Source organism: Chlorocebus sabaeus, chromosome 25 (genome assembly GCF_047675955.1).
Source record: "Chlorocebus sabaeus isolate Y175 chromosome 25, mChlSab1.0.hap1, whole genome shotgun sequence".
NCBI classification, from domain to species: domain Eukaryota; kingdom Metazoa; phylum Chordata; class Mammalia; order Primates; family Cercopithecidae; genus Chlorocebus; species Chlorocebus sabaeus.
The window spans coordinates 84319611-84338986 of record NC_132928.1 but is presented as its reverse complement, the minus strand read 5'-3'; the positions used below and the strand labels follow the sequence as shown (position 1 = coordinate 84338986).

At 38.8% G+C, this 19376-nt stretch overlaps 1 protein-coding gene across 5 annotated transcripts in view; it reads left to right on the top strand.

Annotated features, from left to right (window-relative positions):
• The window catches only part of SMYD3 (SET and MYND domain containing 3), a 752225-nt gene that overhangs the window by 123529 nt on the left and 609320 nt on the right, over window positions 1-19376 (top strand). For all 5 annotated transcript variants that reach the window (XM_073011911.1, XM_073011909.1, XM_073011913.1 and 2 more), the window contains exon 2: window positions 16803-16866. In XM_073011911.1, coding sequence (XP_072868012.1) covers window positions 16803-16866 — 64 coding nt within the window. The remainder of the gene's footprint in view (window positions 1-16802; window positions 16867-19376) is intronic.

Genomic DNA, 19376 nt, shown 5'->3' with positions numbered 1-19376 from the left:
AGTCATAGCCTTTTAGAGGGATGTCTGCACTTCATCTCAAGGTATTCTTAAACTCTCTGGCTGCTACCGATGTGTGCCAAAAAAATAGAATAAAAAGATATTCTCAAACTCAGATGGGTGTTTGATAAGAAAAATATCTGAGTGGTATTTTAGGGCCATGGAGAGCCTTCTCTTGGGCATACAACATGCTCATAGCGGAGGACCAGCAGGCCTCAAAACCCTTGCACCAACCCCTGTTAACTCTCATTCCATGGCTATCAGCAGATGATTGACTCTTAATAAAAATCGATGAGAATTTGTAATTATAGTGCACTTGCAGCTGTAACATTTAATTCCATGTCTCTTAAGGCCTCTTCTTTGAAGGTTTCTTTACTTCGGAACTAGGCAGCATGCTAGTCTTTCTTTATAAACTTAAAGTATCATTTTATTTTCCAAAAGAGAGAATTAATTGAGATTTTTGTCATTGCTTACTTCCAAGGAGACTTGAGGCAATTTATAGTTAAAAGTTAAACAAAGTATTATACTTAATTGTAAAATAGAAGAGCAAATATTTAAAGCTGGCAGAAGGAGAAGATGCCTTCAGGCCTCTGAAATGAACAAATAACTCTAATTAGTGAATTTGGTTTTTAATTTTCCCACCACTAAAGCTGAAGGAGAAGAATGGTGCTGATGTGTTGTTTTCTGATTGGAGGAAGTAGGAGAGATAATTTTTCTAGAGTGACAAAATGTTTTCTGGAACTGAACTCAAGGTGGGCATCTTTTGCCATTTTGAAGGCTTAGGTCATAGTATATTTATGAAAGTATTGATCAAATGTTCTTATAACTTATTTGAAATTTTATCCATGGTACTTTTAAAAAATGTATTTACTGTGGTATTTGTAGTAGCAATAGTTATATACTTAAAGGGTGTTTATTTTCAATCTTTGGGAAAAATCAGATTTTTTTTCTTCCTCATTTTTAAAAAACATTATTTTAGATTTCCAGAAGACTTAGGGAAATTGAACACATCTCTTAGATGATCAGGGTTGTGTTACTAAACTAGACTGAAGAGGTTGCCTATGTAGGGATGGGTGTTGTTACTAGGAAAAAAATTCCTTTTCTGCAGTTCATCTTGGTCACAGCTTTCTCCAGTCTACTTGGTGTGCTCTACCTGAAAAACAAGCCAGTGTACTTTAATACTGATTCTTAATTCACTTATTTCCAATTACTAGCTGTCCAAGTGACTTACAACGTGCAGTGTATAATCTTTTACATACTGTTAGTATGATGAGGAGAGTTTAAAACCGTGTTGTTTTAAAACACAAGGACCCTGGTGTTTTAATTTGCTCCTTGTTACAGACATTTCCTTGCCTAGAGCAAACAGAACGTTAGGAGTCGCAATTGCCTTTTAATATTATTGAACATTTAACAGTCTTCTCAGATTTTTTTCTATAAATGCCACCTTCAAAAAGCATTTTTACAACTTTAAAGTTAGAGCTTCTTGAATTAGACCACTTTGAAGTCAGTTATTCTGATCACATTAAAAATTATGACTTCAGTGAATGTAGATTGAGTTATCAAATACTTAGGATACTCGTCAAAATTTGAAATTAGAGTCAAGTAGTCTGGGTACATGTGGGTTTCAAAAAGTGGTATTAATAAATGGTCTGTGTACCTGGGTGGAGATAACTACATTTGTGGCACAGGTAGATGTAGCTTTCTTTGGTTTTTGGCAACCGTGGAAGAGATAGAGAAGAAGCTTTTCTGATAGGGCATAGAGATGGAAAAATTATCCTGAGCAATTTCAGAATACACCCAGCAGCCTCCGTTTTAACTCTGCACTAAATGCTTTGCTCGGTGCTGTGTTAGCGGGCGCTCCATGTAGATCTTCTCATAGTTTGCCTTGCAGTCCAGTAAATCACTTATTCCCACTTTGCAGAGAAGGAAATTGAGGCTACGAGACGTTACAAGGGTACGCCCTTAGTAAGTACTGCATGTTTTGAACCCGAAACTGCTAAAACATTTTCTTTCCTTGTCCCGCAAAATAGTCCCACCATTCTCTGCCGCTCACTCTTTATTCATCAGAAAGTGACTTTTCCTTCACCTCAACTGGGGTCCTGTATAGTCTGTGTCATTTCTCAAGATGTGGTTTTGTATTATGGTTCATTCTGCTTGTGATGTGTGTTGATCTGTCTTTCTTGATTGCCATCTCCAAGCAGCAGTGACTGCATTTCCCTCTCCGCTGTCATCCACCCGGGACGTTAGGCGGTGATGCCCACGGTGGCCGGTCGCTGAGCACTTGTTGAATTCATACCTGGGGTTTGTGTTTATCAGATGGCACAGGCTCCACGAGGATATTAGCTTTAATTTAGAGGGTTGACGACAGTGGAAGGGGAGTACTCAAGTAGCTGGTGTGCCTCTCTGATTCTAATTGGGTCCACATCTTTTGCTGTGCTTTTCCCAAAGTGCTGGATTTAAGGTGCTTGTGTGTCTCCTAGGAAGGTATATGGTGCCAGTGAAGTATAGATTAATTTTCCTAGAAATACTCACCATTACATTTTTTAATTTTATACTTTGTGTTAGAAACGTGAAATGAAATGGAATGTAGAAAAAGGAATCCAAGGCTGGGTGCAGTGACTCTAATCTAATCACTCCTCTAATCTTAGCACTCTAAGGTAGGAGGTGGGAGGATTGCTTGAGTCCAAAAGTTTGAGACTAGACTGGGCAACATAGGGAGACCCTGTCTTTACAAATAATTTAAAAATTAGCCAAGTGTAGTGACATGCGCCTGTGGTCCCAGGTACCCGGGAGGATCTCCTGAGCCTGGGAGGTAGAGGGTTCCGTGAGCTGTGTGTGCGCCCCTGTGCTCCAGCCTGGGTAACAGAGCGAGACCGTGTCTCAAAAATAAAAAAGAAAGAAAAATGAATCCAAATCACTTCTGTTTTCCTATGAGTCTGTACAATTTTGACCATATCTACCGGTGTGTATTAACAGCCATTTGATAGGTGGATGGTGGGTGTAATCACTTTAATTTTTAAAAATTCTGAAATTTTCCTAAAAATAACTAGGAAAAATATTCCAAGGATTATAAACATTCAAAGGTTTATAAAATTCTGAATCTGTACAGTGGCTAAACTAGTTAATATATTAATATTGTTTAATCTGTTAGTACTAAGATATTTCAGGTGATATCTAGAAACATCTTGAAAGTTGGTGATTTAAAAACCTTAAAATGATAATAAAACTGTGATGATAATGAGTAATAGTTACTGCACTTCTGTGAACCAAGCATGATATTAAGTTTTTAAGTTTTATTTAAATCTTATTACACCCATGTAATGTTATTATTATTGATTCTTGTTTTAGTTCAATGGTTTCCAGAGGTTAAACTGCTTAGTATTACACAACTGCTAAGTGGTTGTATTGGTCAGGGTTCTGTAGAGGGACAGAACTAATGGAATATCTATCTATCTATATATATGAGTTTATTAAGTATTAACTCACATGATCACAAGGTCCCACAATAGGCCGTCTGCTGGCTGAGGAGCAAGGAAGCCAGTCCGAGTCCCAAAACTGAAGAACTTGGAGTCCAGTGTTTGAGGGCAGGAAGCATCCAGCACAGGAGAAAGGTGTAGGTGGGGCGACTAACCCAGTCTAGCCTTTTCATGATCTTCTGCCTGCATTTATTCTAGCCATGCTGGCAGTGGATTAGGTGGTGCCCACGCAGGTTGAGGGTGGGTCAGCCTTTCCCCGCCCACTGACTCAAGCGTTTATCTCCTTTGGCAACACATTCACAGACATACCCAGGAACAGTATGTTGCATCCTTCAATCCAATCAAGTTGACAGTAATTAACCATCCCAGAGACTTTTAGGGAACTAAGACATGTTACTAGGAAGGAGCGCTGAATAATGCGTTTATTATATGGGAATGTGTTGTTGATGAATTTTTTTCTCCATAGGAAGTTTAAAGTGGATTCTGCACGTCCCAGGGCTGGGGGGAATTTGGGAGTCACTAGGATTTTCCTGTTTTCTATATCCATTCCAGGAAACTTCCTTCCTTCTGTCTGGTCACTGGTTTTATTGTTTTAGGGCAGAGTTTCTAAACACGGACAGACTCTTTCCCTCTGACACCCAAGAAGGATAGAGAGACGGTCCCTAAAATAGTACCTCCATAGTTGAGATTTAAGGACCCAATTAATTTCCCTCCCCACTTTAAAAAAATTTCTTAGAGATGATTGTTCCTGCTATATCCATATCTAAGTTTTTAATTTGTATACTGGAAGACTAGAAGAACAATTAATTTTGCCCAGTTTTTATTTTGTTTTTATGTTTCAGTAGCTTAAGCTGTTGGAGAAACTAATTATGGCCCAGCCTATACCCAGAAGAGAGGACTTAACTTGTGCTCCATGAAGCACTGTGTCTGAGGCACTGAGTAACCTAAGAATTGTCTTTGATATGACACTCTGTTCTCTAGAGTCAGGGTTTATATGATCAAGTGATAGTGGATTCCTTTTTGCTTTTTTTGAAGAGGGTGGGTTGCTAACGATCCCATTTATTTTGGTAAAAAGTAATATAAATATCTTCTCTTATTTGGAGGTACAATACTAATGTTCATATTTGAAATGAAGGGGAAAAAGGTAAAAATCACTTTTCTGTGACTGATACATTCCTAACTTATTTTTCTAAGATTATTTTTTGGCCGGGCATGGTGGCTCATGCCTGTAATCTCAGCACTTTGGGAGGCTGAGGCGGGCAGATCACTTGAGGTTAGGAGTTCGAGAACAGCCTGCATCATGGTGAAATCCCATCTCTACTAAAAGTACAAAGATTAGCTGGGCGTGGTTGTGCTCGACTGTAATCCCAGCTACTCAGGAGGCTGAGGCATAAGAATTGCTTCAACCCGGGAGGCAGACGTTGCAGTTTTTCATTCAGAAACTCCAGTTCTGGATGGACTTTTTAGACAAACACTTTGCAAACAGCATGTTCTCAACTCTTCTGAGGCTACCAAACTTTGCCTTAAAATACGCACAACTTCTGTCATCTTGAAATTTGGTTTATATTTATTGGTTGCACAAGAGAAACAGAACCAAATAATTTTGAACCTGGAAGAAAACAAAACAACAAAACAAAACAGAACTTCTCTAACTCCTTCTCTCTTGCAGTATTGGAAATTCCCTCACCTCATGTCTAGCAAATATACTTACTACTAGATTCTCCTTAAGCATGTCAAGTCACTGGGCACCCCACGCTTCTCAAGGCATTGCATTAGACTTCTGAACAGCTGCTGTCGCCAGAAAAATCGTTATAATTTAGGTAAAATCTGCCCTCCTCTAACTTCCATTCACTATTTCTTGTTTTAGCCTCTGAAGCTCCCTAAAATAAGTGGTCCTTTTTCTATAAACTGCTAATTAATTATGTTTTTGATTTGACATGTGCATTTCTCATTTTCCCCTGCAAAGTACGGCTTTGTTGTTCAATTTGAAATGACGTCTGGTGATTTTATTTTATTTTAATTTTTTTGAGATGGAGTCTCACTCTATCACCCAGGCTGGAGTGCAATGGCACGATCTTGGCTCACTGCAACCTCCACTTCCTGGGTTCAAGTGATTCTCCTGCCCCAGCCTCCTGAGTAGCTGGGATAATAGTCACACACCACCACGCCTTGCTAATTTTTGTATTTTTAGTAGAGACGGGGTTTCACCATGTTGGTTAGGCTGGTCTCAAACTCCTGACCTCGTGATCTGCCCGCCTCCCAAAGTGCTGGAATTATAGACATGAGCTACCGTGCCTGGCTGATTTTTTGTTTTGTTTTGTTTTTGAGACAATTCTGTATTCCCCAGGCGTGTCACTGAGGTTGAAATTACATATATGATCCTCTTGCTTTTTTTTTTTTTTTTTTAAAAGAGAAAAAGAAGGTTTTCTTTTATGATCTGGTGGCTGTGTTTCTGCCAACTTCCTGTTCCTTCTCACTGCTGCCCAAGTTTTTTCTCTGCAGGGGGCCTTGCCAGGGTGCTGTTGCTCTGAACCATGCCCCAAAGAGAAAAGCAGTAACGCATCAAAGTTTCAGTAGTTGGTTTAATCAAGTACGCATAACTTTTTTCTTGGACTCAACTTGCCTTTTTTTTTTGAAACTAAATTTAGATTTGTTTGTTTAGTCATTTAATATGTAAAAACAATCCCAAACATTTAAATAACTCATGTTAAGGAATTGCCATCACACATTAAATGACAGATAAATTATTCAAGTACTCTGAATTATCTTGTTAGTTTACCAAACTTCTATGTCAACATTTATTAAAGCCTTTGTTTGGTAGCTATGGGAGGGAGGAGGAAATGAAGGATTGATATTTGCTAGCTGTTCATCACCTGAGCCTCTCAGGTATCTTGATTCTGCTCATTATTTTTTAAAACCAGGAACAAACATTTTGTATGTATTTGTGGATTGTTATTTTTAGCCAACAGACATAGCCTCTGATTAACTTAGCAAGAGAGAGGGAAGTGAAAAAATCTGAGGAGCCAGGTCTAAGAACGGCAGGGTTCAGGGCAGCCCGGGGGATTTCTTCTTAAAGAAGTTTCCTAAAGAAAACCCACTCCTGGTTTTGGCTGCAGTTCTCCGATTGGCTTGGCATTCTGTGCTGGACATCTTTTGGCAATCTGGGGCCTCTTGTTTACAGGTCTGTTGGAAGCTAAGTTGCCTTGTTTCCTACAATAAAGATACTGATTTAATTCTGCTCTCAGAACCACTCATAGTTTTTTCCACCCACTCATATTTTGAGGTTTGTTATTGATATTTTCCAGGTTGGGGAGTAGTGATTAGGTTTTGCTGTCCTATTTGTTCTGTTTTTTTTTTTTTTTTATGGGGAGAGTCAAGGAGATTAAAAAATTACATCACTGCCATCATTTCCCCAGAATTCTCTTGTTTTCAAATCTCGACTGAATCTTGAGTAATATTCTTATATTCCTAATATATATATATTTTTTTGAGACAGGGTCTCACTCTGTTGCTCAGGCTGGAGTACAGTGGTATGATCACAGTTCACTGTAGCCTCAATCTCTCGGGCTCAAGCGATCCTCCCACCTCAGCCTCTCAAGCAGCTGGGACCACGGGCTTGTGCCACCATGCCCGGCTAATGTTTTAATTTTTTTTTTTTTTTTTTTGGGAGAAATGAGGGCTCACTATGTTGCCCAGACTGGTGTTATTCTTTATCTTCTTTACTTATTCTTTATCTTCTTGATCTATGAATTTCTGAAAGAGAATTTATAATATCTAATATTGCAGGAAGTCAGGGACCCCAAATGGAGGGACTGGCTGAAGCCGCGGCAGAAGAACATAAATTGTGAAGATTTCATGGACATTTATTAGTTCCCCAAATTAATACTTTTATAATGTCTTGCGCCTGTCTTTAGTGCAATCTCTGAACATAAATTGTGAAGATTTCATGGACACTTATCACTTCCCCAGTCAATATCCTTGTGATTTCCTATGCCTGTCTTTAATCTCTTAATCCCATCATCTTCTTCGTAAGCTGAGGAGGATGAATGTCGCCTCAGGACCCTGTGATGATTGTGTCAACTGCACAAATTGTTTGTAGAGCATGTGTGTATGAACAATATGAAATCTGGGCATCTTAAAAAAGAACAGGATTAACAGCGATGTGCAGGGAACAAGAGAGGTAACTTTGAACTGGCCGCCGGTGAGCCAGATGGAACAGAGTTATTTTTTTCCTCTTTCAAAAGCAAATAGGAGAAACATCGCTGAATTCTTTTTCTCAGCAAGGAACATCCCTGAGAAAGAGAATGCTCCCTGAAGGTAGGCCTATAGGCGGCCCCTTTAAGACGTACAGTCTTTTATGGTCAAAGCCGAAGGGATGAAATGAGCCCCGGTCTCCTGTAGCGCTCCCAGGCTTATTAGGACAAGGAAATTCCCACCTAATAAATTTTGGTCAGACAGGTTGTCTGCTCTCAAAACCTGTTTCCTGATAAGGTGTTATCAATGACAGTGTGTGCCCAAAACTTCATTAGCAATTTTAATTTCTCCTCGTCCAGTGGTCCTGTGATCCCGCCCTGCCTCCATTTGCCTTGTGATACTTTATTACCTCGTGAAGTATGTGATCTCTGTGACCCACACCCTATTCGTGCACTCCCTCCACTTTTGAAAATCGTTAATAAAAACTTGCTGGTTTTACGGCTCCTGCCCACATGTGATGTCTCCCCTGGACACCCAGCTTTAAATTTCTCTCTCTTGTACTCTTTCCCTTTATTTCTCAAACCATCCGAGACACCTAGGAAACAGAAGAGAACCCATGTTAAACATCGGGAGCGGCTTCTCTCCATAGTCTCTTACATGGTACCTGCTATATTCCAGGCCCTGCTTTAACTTACTGTGTATTGGTCAGTTTTTCCTTGGAGATCTGTGACATATACTGTATACATTTTGAGACTGGGTAGATTGGTTACTTTGTATGTAACAGTTGGTGATGGAAGTCTTTTGTCATCGTGTGTTGGCTTTATCTCTATTAATGCATTTAACCTTCAAGTCTCTTTTTTTCCGAACCTTATGTAGCTACACAGGCTTTTTTCGAGTTAATATTTGCCTGACATATCCTTTTCATTCCACCACTGCATGTCCTTTGATTTGAAGTGTGTCTCATGAACAGCTAAGTGTTGATGTGATTTGATCCAGTTTTATTTAAGAATGGTAGTATAGTGTGTGGTTACAAGCAAGAACTTTAGGGCCCATCACTTGGGTTTGGTTTGTTGCCTGGAGTATTGATATCTAGAAGCTAGAGTTCTGCACTTGGGGGTCGATGGAATTTTTTGACGTTGCTTTATTTAGACTTTTAACCACTTCCCTTGTTTTATGCCCCATAGCTCACTTCTGTTCTTTCAGGGGTGAGGGACCTGATGTATTCAAGTTCTGCTTCTCTGCAGGATTCTGTTTTTAGCCTTTCAGTATCATCTGCCACTTTCACTTTATGGTATGATGCCTTAGCAGTGTGTACTACTCCATCTACTTTTTATCTTTTGAAAATGTATTGAAATATCTCTAAAGTTGGCATAATAAGACTGCTTACCTTATACAGAACTATTTCAAATTTAGTGTGAGTTAATAGATATAAAGAGCTTCATACTATGCCTGTCATATCAGAAGTGCTTAGAAAGAGCTGTTATGTTTTGTCATTGATGTTAGTATTACAGGTTGACTTTTAGTGCCCTTGACCACCTTGAAACTAGACACAGTTCTGTCTGATCCTTGTCACTTAATTTTACCATCTGATTTATTATTTTTATTTTATAATTCAGGTTTTTAAAAATATCTGCTTTTTTGTTACCCAGGTGATTTGGGCGAGATAACGTTAAAGCATCTCAATTCAGTATGTCTAAAGTAGTAATTGAATTAAATGGAATTTTAAAACCATTTCTCAGGAGGAGTATATTCATAATTAAACTGTATGATAATTTAAGACAAATTTTTTATATTGGAAGGATATAGAATACTTTTCACCAGTTTATGGACTGGATTTGAATTTGATATGGAGAGATCAGTATCTTCATGAAGTGTTTTAATCTAATTGGAAATGTCTCTAAATTTTAATTAAATTTATGTTAAAAAGAACATTAATGGTGGTGATAGTTGCACAACAATCTGAATATGGTTAGTGCTACTGAACTGTGCACTTAAAATGGTTAAAATAGTGAATTTTATGTTATGTATATTCTACCAAAGTTTTAAAAAAGGACTTTTTTTTTTTGTTTTTGTGGGGGGCTGGGGGTGTGTACAATATCATTCTCCTTTAGTACATGGAGATCTATGGGTCCAGGGCCATGCCTTATTATTTTTTCTCTGAGATTCTTTTTCTTTTTAAATTTCAATAGGTTTTTGGGGGGACAGGTGGTGTTTGGTTCATGAATAAGTTCTTTAGTGGTGATTTTTGAGATTTTGGTGCATCCATCTCCCACGCAGTGTACACTGTACCCACTGTGTAGTCTTTTATCCCTCACCCCCGTCCCAGCCTTTCTCCTGAGTCTCCAAAGTCCAGTGTATCATTCCTATGCCTTTGCGTCCTCATAGCTTAGCTCCCACATCTGAGTGAGAACATACGATGTTTGGTTTTCCATTCCTGAGTTACTTTACTTAGATTGATGGTCTCCAGTTCCATCTAGGTGACTGCAAATGCCATTATTTTGTTCCTTTTTATGGCTGAGTGGTATTCCATGGTATATGTATACCACATTTTCTTTATTTGTTGGTTGATGGGCATTTGGGCTAGTTCCATATTTTTGCAATTGCAGATTGTGCTGCTATAAATGCGTGCAAGTATAAGTATCTTTTTGGTATAATGACTTCTTTTCCTCTTGGTAGATACCCAGTAGTGGGATTGCTGAACCAAATGATAGATTTACTTTTAGCTCTTTAAGGAATCTCCACACTGTTTTCCATAGTGGTTGTACTGGTTTATGTTCCCACCAACAGTGTAAAAGTGTTCCCTTTTCACTACATCTATACCAATAATCGATGTTTTTGATTTTTTGATTATGGCCATTCTTGCAGGAGTGAGGTGGTATCACATTGTGGTTTTGATTTGCATTTCCCTGATAATTAGTGATGTTGAGCATTTTACCGTATGCTTGTTGGCCATTTGTATATCTTCTTTTGAGAATTGTCTGTCCGTGTCTTTAGCCCACTTTTTGATGGAATTGTTTTGTTCTTGCCGATTTGAGTTCTTTGTAGATTCTGGGTATCAGTCCTTTGTTGGATGTATAGATTGTGAAGATTTTCTCTCACTCTGTGGTTTGTCTGTTTACTCTGCTGATTATTTCTTTTGCTGTGCAGAAACTTTTTAGTTTAGTTAAGCCCCATCGATTTATCTTTGCTTTTGTTGCATTTGCTTTTGGGTTCTTGGTCATGAAGTCTTTGCCTAAGCCAATGTCTAGAAGGGTTTTTCCGATGTTCTAGAATTTTTATGGTTTCAGGTCTTAGATTTAAGTTTTTGATTCATCTTGAGTTGATTTTTGTGTAAGGTGAGAGATGAGGATCCAGTTTCATTCTTCTGTATGTGGCTTGCCAGTTGTCCCAGCATTATTTGTTGAATAGGGTATCCTTTCCCCACTTCATGTTTTTGTTTGCTTTGTTGAAGATCAGTTGGCTCTAAGTATTTGGGTTTATTTCTGGGTTCTCTATTCTGTTTCACTGTGCCTATTTTTATACCAGTACTATGCTGTTTTGGTGTCTGTGGCCTTGTAGTATAGTTTGGAGTTGCATAATGTGATGCCTCCAGATTTGTTCTTTTTGCATAGTCTTGCTTTGGCTATGTGGTCTCTTTTTTTGTTGCATATGAATTTTAGGATTTTTTTTTTTTCTAGTTTTGTGAAGAATGATGGTGGTGTTTAGATGGGAATTGTATTGAATTTGTAGATTGCTTTTGGCAATATGGTCATTTTCACAATATCGATTCTTCCCATCCATGAGCATGGGACATGTTTCCATTTGTTTGTGTCATCTGTGTTTTGTAGTTTTCCTTGTAGAGGTCTTCGCCTCCCTAGTTAGGTGTATTCCTAAGTATTTTATTTTATTTTATTTTTTGCAGCTATTGTAAAAGGGGTTGAGTTCTTGATTTGATTCTCAACTTGGTTGCTGTTGCTGTATAGCAGAGCTACTGATTTGTGTACGTTAATTTTGTATCCTGAAACTTTGCTGAATTCATGTGCCAGTTCGAGGAGCTTTTTGGATGAGTCTTTAGGGTTTTCTAGGTATACAGTCATATCATCAGCAAACAGCCACAGTTTGACTTCCTCTACCGATTTTGATACCTCTGATTACTTTCTCTTGTCTGATTGCTCTAGCTAGGACTTCCAGTACTGTGTTGAATAGAAGTGGTGAAAGTGGACATCCCTGTCTGATTTCTTTTCTCAGGGGGAATGATTTCAGCTTTTCCCTGTTCAGTATAATGTTGGCTGTGGGTTTGTCATAGATAGCTTTCATTACCTTAAGGTGTGTCCCTTCTATGCCCATTTTGCTGAGGGTTTTAACCATAAAGCAATGCTGGATTTTGTCAAATGCTTTTTCTGCATCTGTTGAGATGATCACGTGATTCTTGGTTTTAATTCTGTTTATGTGGCGTATCACATTTATTGAGTTGTGGATGTTAAACCATCCATGCATCCCTGGTATGAAACCCACTTGATCATGATGAATTATCTTTTTGATGTGATGCTGGATTCAGTTAGCTAGTATTTTGTTGAGGAATTTTGCATCTGTGTCATCAGGAATGTTGGTCTGTAGTTTTAATTTTTTGTGAGGTCCTTTCCTGGTTTTTGTACTAGGGTGATACTGGTGTCATAGAATGATTTAAGGAGGATTCCCTTTTTCTCTGTCCTCTGGAATAGTGTCAATAGGATTGGTGCTGGTTCCTGTTTGAATGTCTGACAGAATTCAGCTGTGAATCCTTATGGTCCTAGACTTTTACTTACTGGCAATTTAAAAATAATTACCATTTCAGTCTTGCTGCTTGTTATTGGTCTGTTCGGAGTTTCTATATCTTCCTGGTTTAATTTAGGAGGGTTGTATATTTCCAGGAATTTATCCATCCCCTCTAGGTTTTCTAGTTTAGGCGTGTAAAGGTGTTCATAGTAGCCTTCAATAAACTTTTGTATTTCTATGGTATCAGTAGTAATATTTCCCATTTCATTTCTAATTGAGCTTATTTGGATCTTCTCTCTTCTTTTCTTGGTTAATCTTGCTAATGGTCCATCAGTTTTATTTATCTTTTCAAAACCAGCCTTTTGTTTCGTTTATCTTTTGCATTTTTTTTGTCTGTTTCAATTTCATTTAGTTCTGCTCTAATCTTTGTTATTTCTTTTCTTCTGCTGCATTTGGGTTTGGATTGTTCTTGTTTCTCCAGTTTTGTGAGGTGTGGCCTTAGATTGTCTGTTTGTGCTTTTTCAGACTTTTCGATATAGGCATTTAATGCTCTGAACTTTCCTCTTAGCACCGCTTTTGCTGTATCCCAGAGGTTTTGATAAGTTGTGTCACTGTTATTGTTCAGTTCAAAGACTTTTTAAATTTCCATCTTGATTTAATTGTTGACCCAACAATCACCCAGGAGCAGGTTATTTAATTTCCATATATTTGCATGATTTTGAGGGTTCCTTTTGGAGTTAATTTCAAATTTTATTCCACTGTGGTCTGAGAGAGTACTTGATATAATTTTGATTTTCTTAAATTTACTGAGACTTGTTTTGTGCCCTATCATATGTTCTATCTTGGAGAATTTTCCATGTGCTGATGAATAGAATGTATATTCTGCAGTTGTTGAGTAGAATGTTCTGTAAATATCTGTGAAGTCCATTTGTTGTAGGGTGTAGTTTAAGTCCGTTGTTTCTTTGTTGACTTTCTGTCTTGATGACCTGTCTAGTGCTGTCAGTGTGTATTGAAGTTCCCCACTATTATTGTGTTGCCATGTATCTCATTTCTTAGGACTATTAGTGATTGTTTTATAAATTTGGGAGCTCCAGTGTTAGGTGCATATATATTTTAGATTGTGATATTTTACTGTTGGACTAGTCCTTTTATTGTTATATAATGTCCCTCTTTGTTTTGTTTAATCTGCTCTTTCTTTAAAGTCTGTTTTGTCGGTAAGAATAGCTACTCCTGCTCACTTTTGGTGTCCATTTGCATGGAATGTCATTTTCCACCCCTTTACTTTAAGTTTATGTGAGTCTTTATGTGTTAGGTGAGTCTCCTGAAGATAGCAGAAATTTAGTTCGTGAATTCTTATCCATTGTACCATTCCGTATCTTTTAAGTGGAGTATTTAGGTCATTTACATTCAGCGTTAGTACTGAGACATGAGGTACTATTCTATTCATTGTGCTGTTCGTTAGTACTGAGATGTGAGGTACTATTCTATTCATTGTGCTGTTCTTAGTACTGAGATGTGAGGTACTATTCTATTCATTGTTCTGTCTGTTGTCTGACTACCTTGTGTGTTTTTTTTATTGTGTTATTGTTATATAGGTCCTGTGAAATTTCTGCTTTAAGGAGGTTCTATTTTGGTGTATGTTGAGGACTGGTTTCAAGATTTAGAGCTCCTTTTGACAGTTCTTGTAGTGCTGGCTTGGTAGGGGCGAATTCTCTCAGTATTTGTTTGTCTTGAAAGACTGTATCTTGCTTCGTTTATGAAGCTTAGTTTGGCTGGACACAAAATTCTTGGCTGATAATTGTTTTGTTTACGGAGGTGAAAAATAGGACCCCAATCCCTTCTAGCTTACAGGGTTCAGTTACAGAGGGGGTTCATAGACCTCACACAAGAAATAATTCTGGGTGAGTCCACAGAGTAAAGTGAAAGCAAGTTTATTAGGAAAGTAAAGGAACAAAAGAATGGCTACTCCTTAGAGCAGCCCCGAGGGCTGCTGGTTGCCCATTTTTATGGTTATTTCTTGATTATATGCTAAACAAGGGGTGTATTATTCATGTCTCCCCTTTTTAGACCATCTAGGGTAACTTCCTGATGTTGCCATGGCATTTGTAAACTGTCGTGGCACTGATGGGAGTATAGCAGTGAGGACGACCAGTGACCTCTGGTCACTTTGGGTTTTGCTGAGTTTTAGCCGGCTTCTTTACTGCAACATGTTTTATCAGCAAGGTGTTTATGACCTGTATCGTGTGCCGACTTGAGTCTCATCCTGTGACTTAGGATGCCTTAACTGTCTGGGAATGCAGCCTAGTAAGTCTCAGCCTCATTTTACTCAGCCCCTGTTCAAGATGGAGTTGTCCTGGTTCACACGCCTCTGACCGTTTCTGCTCAGAAATCTGCTGTTGCTCTGATAGATTTTCTGTTATAGGTTACCTGATGCTTTTGCCTCACAGCTCTTAAGATTCTTTCCTTTGTCTTTGCTTTGGATAACCTCTTGACTGTGTGCCTAAGTGATGAGTTTCCCAGGTATTTGAGCTTCTTGTATTTGGATGTCTAGATCTCTAGCAAGGCCAGACAAGTTTTCCTTGATTATTTCCTCAAATAGTGTTTCCAAACTTTTAGGTTTCTTTTTTTTCCTTGGGAACACCCATTATTCTTAGATTTGCGTGCATAACATCATCCCAAACTTCTTGCTTTGCTCATTTTTAAAAATTCTTTTTTCTTTGTCTTTGATGGATTGGGTTAACTCGAAAGCCTTGTCTTCAAGCTCTGAAGTTCTTTCTTCTGCTTTTTCGATTCTATTGCTGAGACTTTCCAGGGCATTTTGCATTTCTCTAAGTGTTTCTTTGGTTTATAGAAGTTGTGATCGTTTTTTATTTATGCTGTTTCACTGAAGAATTTTCCTTTCATATTCTGTATCGGGTTTTTGATTTCTTTAAGTTGGAGTTCACCTTTCTCTGGTGCCTCCGTTATTAGCTTAGTAAATAACCTTCTGAATTCTTTTTCTGGCAATCCAGATATTTTATCTTGGTTTGGATCTGTTGCTGGTGAGCTGGTGTGATATTTTGGGGGGTGTTAAAGAGCTTACCGGGATTGTTTTTCTGGTTCCTTTTCATTTGGGTGGGCTATGTCGGAGGGGAGATCTGGGACTCAAGGGCTGCTGTTCAGATACCTTTGTTTCAAGGGGTTCTCCCTTGATGTGGTGTTCTCCTTCCTCCCCCAGGGATGGAGCTTCCCGAGAGCCAAACTGCAGTGATTGTTTTTGTTCTTCTGGGTCTAGCCACCCAGCAGAGCTACTGGGCTCTGGGCTGGTACTGGGGAGTGACTGCTAAGGGTCCTGGGATCTAATGGAGGGTGCAGAGGCGTGAAGTGACTGCTGAGAGTCCTGGGATCTAATGGAGGTCGCAGGGGCGTGAAGTGGACCCTACAGGGTCCTTGGTTGTGTTTTTGTTCAGTGTGCTGGTTTTGTGTTGGTTGGCCTCCAGCCGGGGGTTGGTGCCTTCAGGAACACATCAGCTGTGGTCCTGTAGGGAGGAAGCAAACTTGCCCTAAGGTTGCCCGGTTACGTATTCAGGTTTCTTAGGTGGTGGGCAGGGCCATAGAGCTCCCAAGAGATTATGGCCTTTGTCTTTGGCAGCCAGGGCTGGTAGAGAAAGACCACAGGGGGGCAGGGATAGGTGTGTCTGAGCTCAGATTCTCCTTGGGCGGGGATTGCTGTGGCTGCTGTTGGGACGGCGATGTGGTTTTCAGTCTAATGGAGTTATGTTCCCAGGGGGATTATGGCTGCTTCTGCTGGGTCACACAGGCCACCAGGAAAGTGGGGGAAAGCCAGCAGTCACAGGCCTCATCCCGCTCCCATGCAGCCCGCAGTCCTGAAGGCTGGTCTCACTCCCACCGTGTCCCCACGGCAGCACGGAGTCTGTGTCCAGGCAGCTGCTGACTGTGACTGGGAACTTGCCCCAGACCACCAGCCTCCCTGCTGAGCAAGCAAGCGGCTCACATCTTTTCAGAGTCTCAGGGAGCCTGCAGTGGCGATACAGTTCCGTCAAAGGGTCTGTGGATTCTCTTAGTTTACCTGGTATGTTGCTGTGGTGGTTCTTGGATCAAAAATTCACAGTGTGAGTCCCCACACGCTGCTCAGTCTGTAATCGGAAGCTGCAAGCTAGTCCTGCCTCTTCCCTGCCATCTTCTGTCAGACCAAAGGACTTAGTTTTCTGTCAGTGTCTCACATGGAAGGTTCAAGAGGAGGCTGGCTCATCAGTGTGAAAATCCAAATCTTAAGGGACTGAACATAATGGAGTAAACAGAACATACTGGTGTCCGTATGTTGGCTTATGTTTTCTTTCTTCAACTAGGTAGTATGTTTCCCACTCATTTCTTAACGCAGAATTTTTCTTTTCCCCACAGGAAGGAAAAGCTGATGCGATGCTCTCAGTGCCGCGTCGCCAAATACTGTAGTGCTAAGTGTCAGGTAAGACTTTTCAGCCATATGTAAGTGAAGCTTTCAAATTATTTACTCTTAAATTTGTCCTTCACTATACCTGTTGCCTGTGTCTACTTCTTTACAGCCTTTAACTTACTTTTACTTGTTATTCACCTGCTGAGTCACACAGGTCGCCAGGGACATTAAAATGTTAAAACTAATATTAAATATATATGATGAAAAATTGGGTGTGTGTGTATATGTCTACTATGTGAAAGTAAATGTCTATTCCTCCCCATCTTATTGCCCCCGACTTCAATTCTCATTTCCACTGTTAAGTTTCTTATGTGTCTTTGTAGCATTTGCTTGTGCAGACACGTTTGTATATCTATATCCTATGTTTAAAAAAACAAATATACGTTTGTATATATAAAGTACACGTATTCTTGTGTACTTTGATTTTTTTTTTTCATTTAACAATCTACTTTGAGGAACATTTTGTATCCCATATGTTTCATTGTATGAATTGACCATAATAACAATTTCTTTGTTGATGAATACTTAGAACTTTTATAATATTTGGTATTGCTACTAATGCACTTCACATCCTGTCTTGCACATTTTTGCACACTTCCCCAAATTAACAGTAGGATAAATTCTTCTTATTGTATCGATTATTGAAAGGATATATGCCTTTTGAATTTTTAGAGATAATGCCAAATTTCCTGCCAAGAGTTTGAGTTAATTCACGAGTACTATTGTTAACATCTTTGAAATTCTTGAAAGGATGTATAATTAACATTCAACATGACCTTTTCTTCTAACCTTATGATTAATCATTTAATAAGAAATGTAATTATGTCCTAATGAGTTACATCTTATTAAAAAGTCTAATTAGAGGTTTTGTGTCTGTGTCACTTGCCTCCTCCCCGCCACCCTCCACTCATCCTTTTTGTTTCTTGTGTTTTGTATATGCACACCTCCAGAATTTCTTCTTTCCTTCTTTTAAATTGAGGCCATGCTTGTCTCAGGGATTTTCTTCTCTCTCATTTTCTCCTTTGAAAGTAATTTCTTGAGACTACACAAAAAGTGGTCTTAATGGAAAAGAAATCAAATGTACAAAAATATCAGGGGTTCCAGGTTCTCATGTTAATTCTGGCATTTGCTGGTTAAATTATCTCAGGGAAAATACAAACTGTGTAGGCCTCAGTTTCTGAATCTGTACTGACAATAACAGTTAATATTTATTAGGCATCTACTGTGTGCCAGGCACTGTATTATTCCATTTGGTTTTCTAAGACTCTTGTGAGAATTAGGTACTATTATTATGCTCATTTTATTAATAAGGAAAATGAGGACAAAGAGGCAGCCAACTTGCCAAATATTCTATAACTGGTAGGCTCTGAAGTTTCAGAAATGAAACTCAGGTATTCAGACTTTTAACTGCTCTTTTAAACCTAAATTCTGTTCTTGCTGCAACATTATGATTAGGTCTAGTTTTCCATTATATATTGTATTATTCTTTTGTTTCTTGGCTTTTGGGTTTTTTTTTTTTTTTTTTTTTTTTTTGGAGACAGTCTTGCTTTGTCTCTTGGACTGGAGTGCAGTGGTGTTATCAAGTTCACTGCAGTCTTGAAATCCTGGGTTCAAGCGATCTCCCTGCCTCTGTCTCCTGAGCAACTGGGACTACAGGTACATGCCACCATGGCCAGCTAATTAAAAAATGTTTTTTAATGGGGACGAGATCTCACTGTTTGCCCAGGCTGATGTTAAACTCCTGAGCTCTAGTGATCCTCCTGCTTTGGCCTCCCACAGTGCTGGGATTACAGGTGTCGGCCACCGTGCCCAGCCAGTATAATACTTTCTAATTAAAATAGGATAAGAAATTTCAAAATGACTGTATCATTTCCACCTCATTTTTTATACAAAAGTTTTGTCGAAGCTAGAAAGATCCCTGATTTATGTAAGATTGTTACCAACAAGAAGTAACTAAAAGCAAAAAGTGAAACATTAATACTGCTTTTTATACAGTGTTCGTTCCAGAAAAGTTGTTTTATGGTGATGTTCTGGTTGTTTTATTCGTGTGAAGCTCAGCTGTTTGTTTCTAGGAACTTCAGATTAAACAGAGTACATAGAGAAGCGACAAATTATCCTATTATTTGACACAAATCTAGGCAAACTTGCTTTCTAATCTCAATGACCTAAACAGTTTATTAATAAAACATTTAATAAACAGTTTACTTAATAAAACTTTTTTTTCCCCTGTTTTATGAGTATTTTTCCTCTAGTGCCACTTCATCCTTTTGTAGTACACTCAAGGAGGAGAAAAGCCATTATCTGATTAGAATGAGTAGCAGGAGTTTGGTGGGTGGGTATGTCATTTTGATGTATTGTAGTGCATGTGTTTTTACTACATATATTGGCTGTTTATTGGAGCATCAATAATAATGTCACTGTCAGATATACTGTGGAAGGTAACGGGAAAACAGCTAGCAAGATGAAGGATATATATAATAACAGCTAGAGTATGTATTTGTATGTGTGTGGAGGGGGAGTTA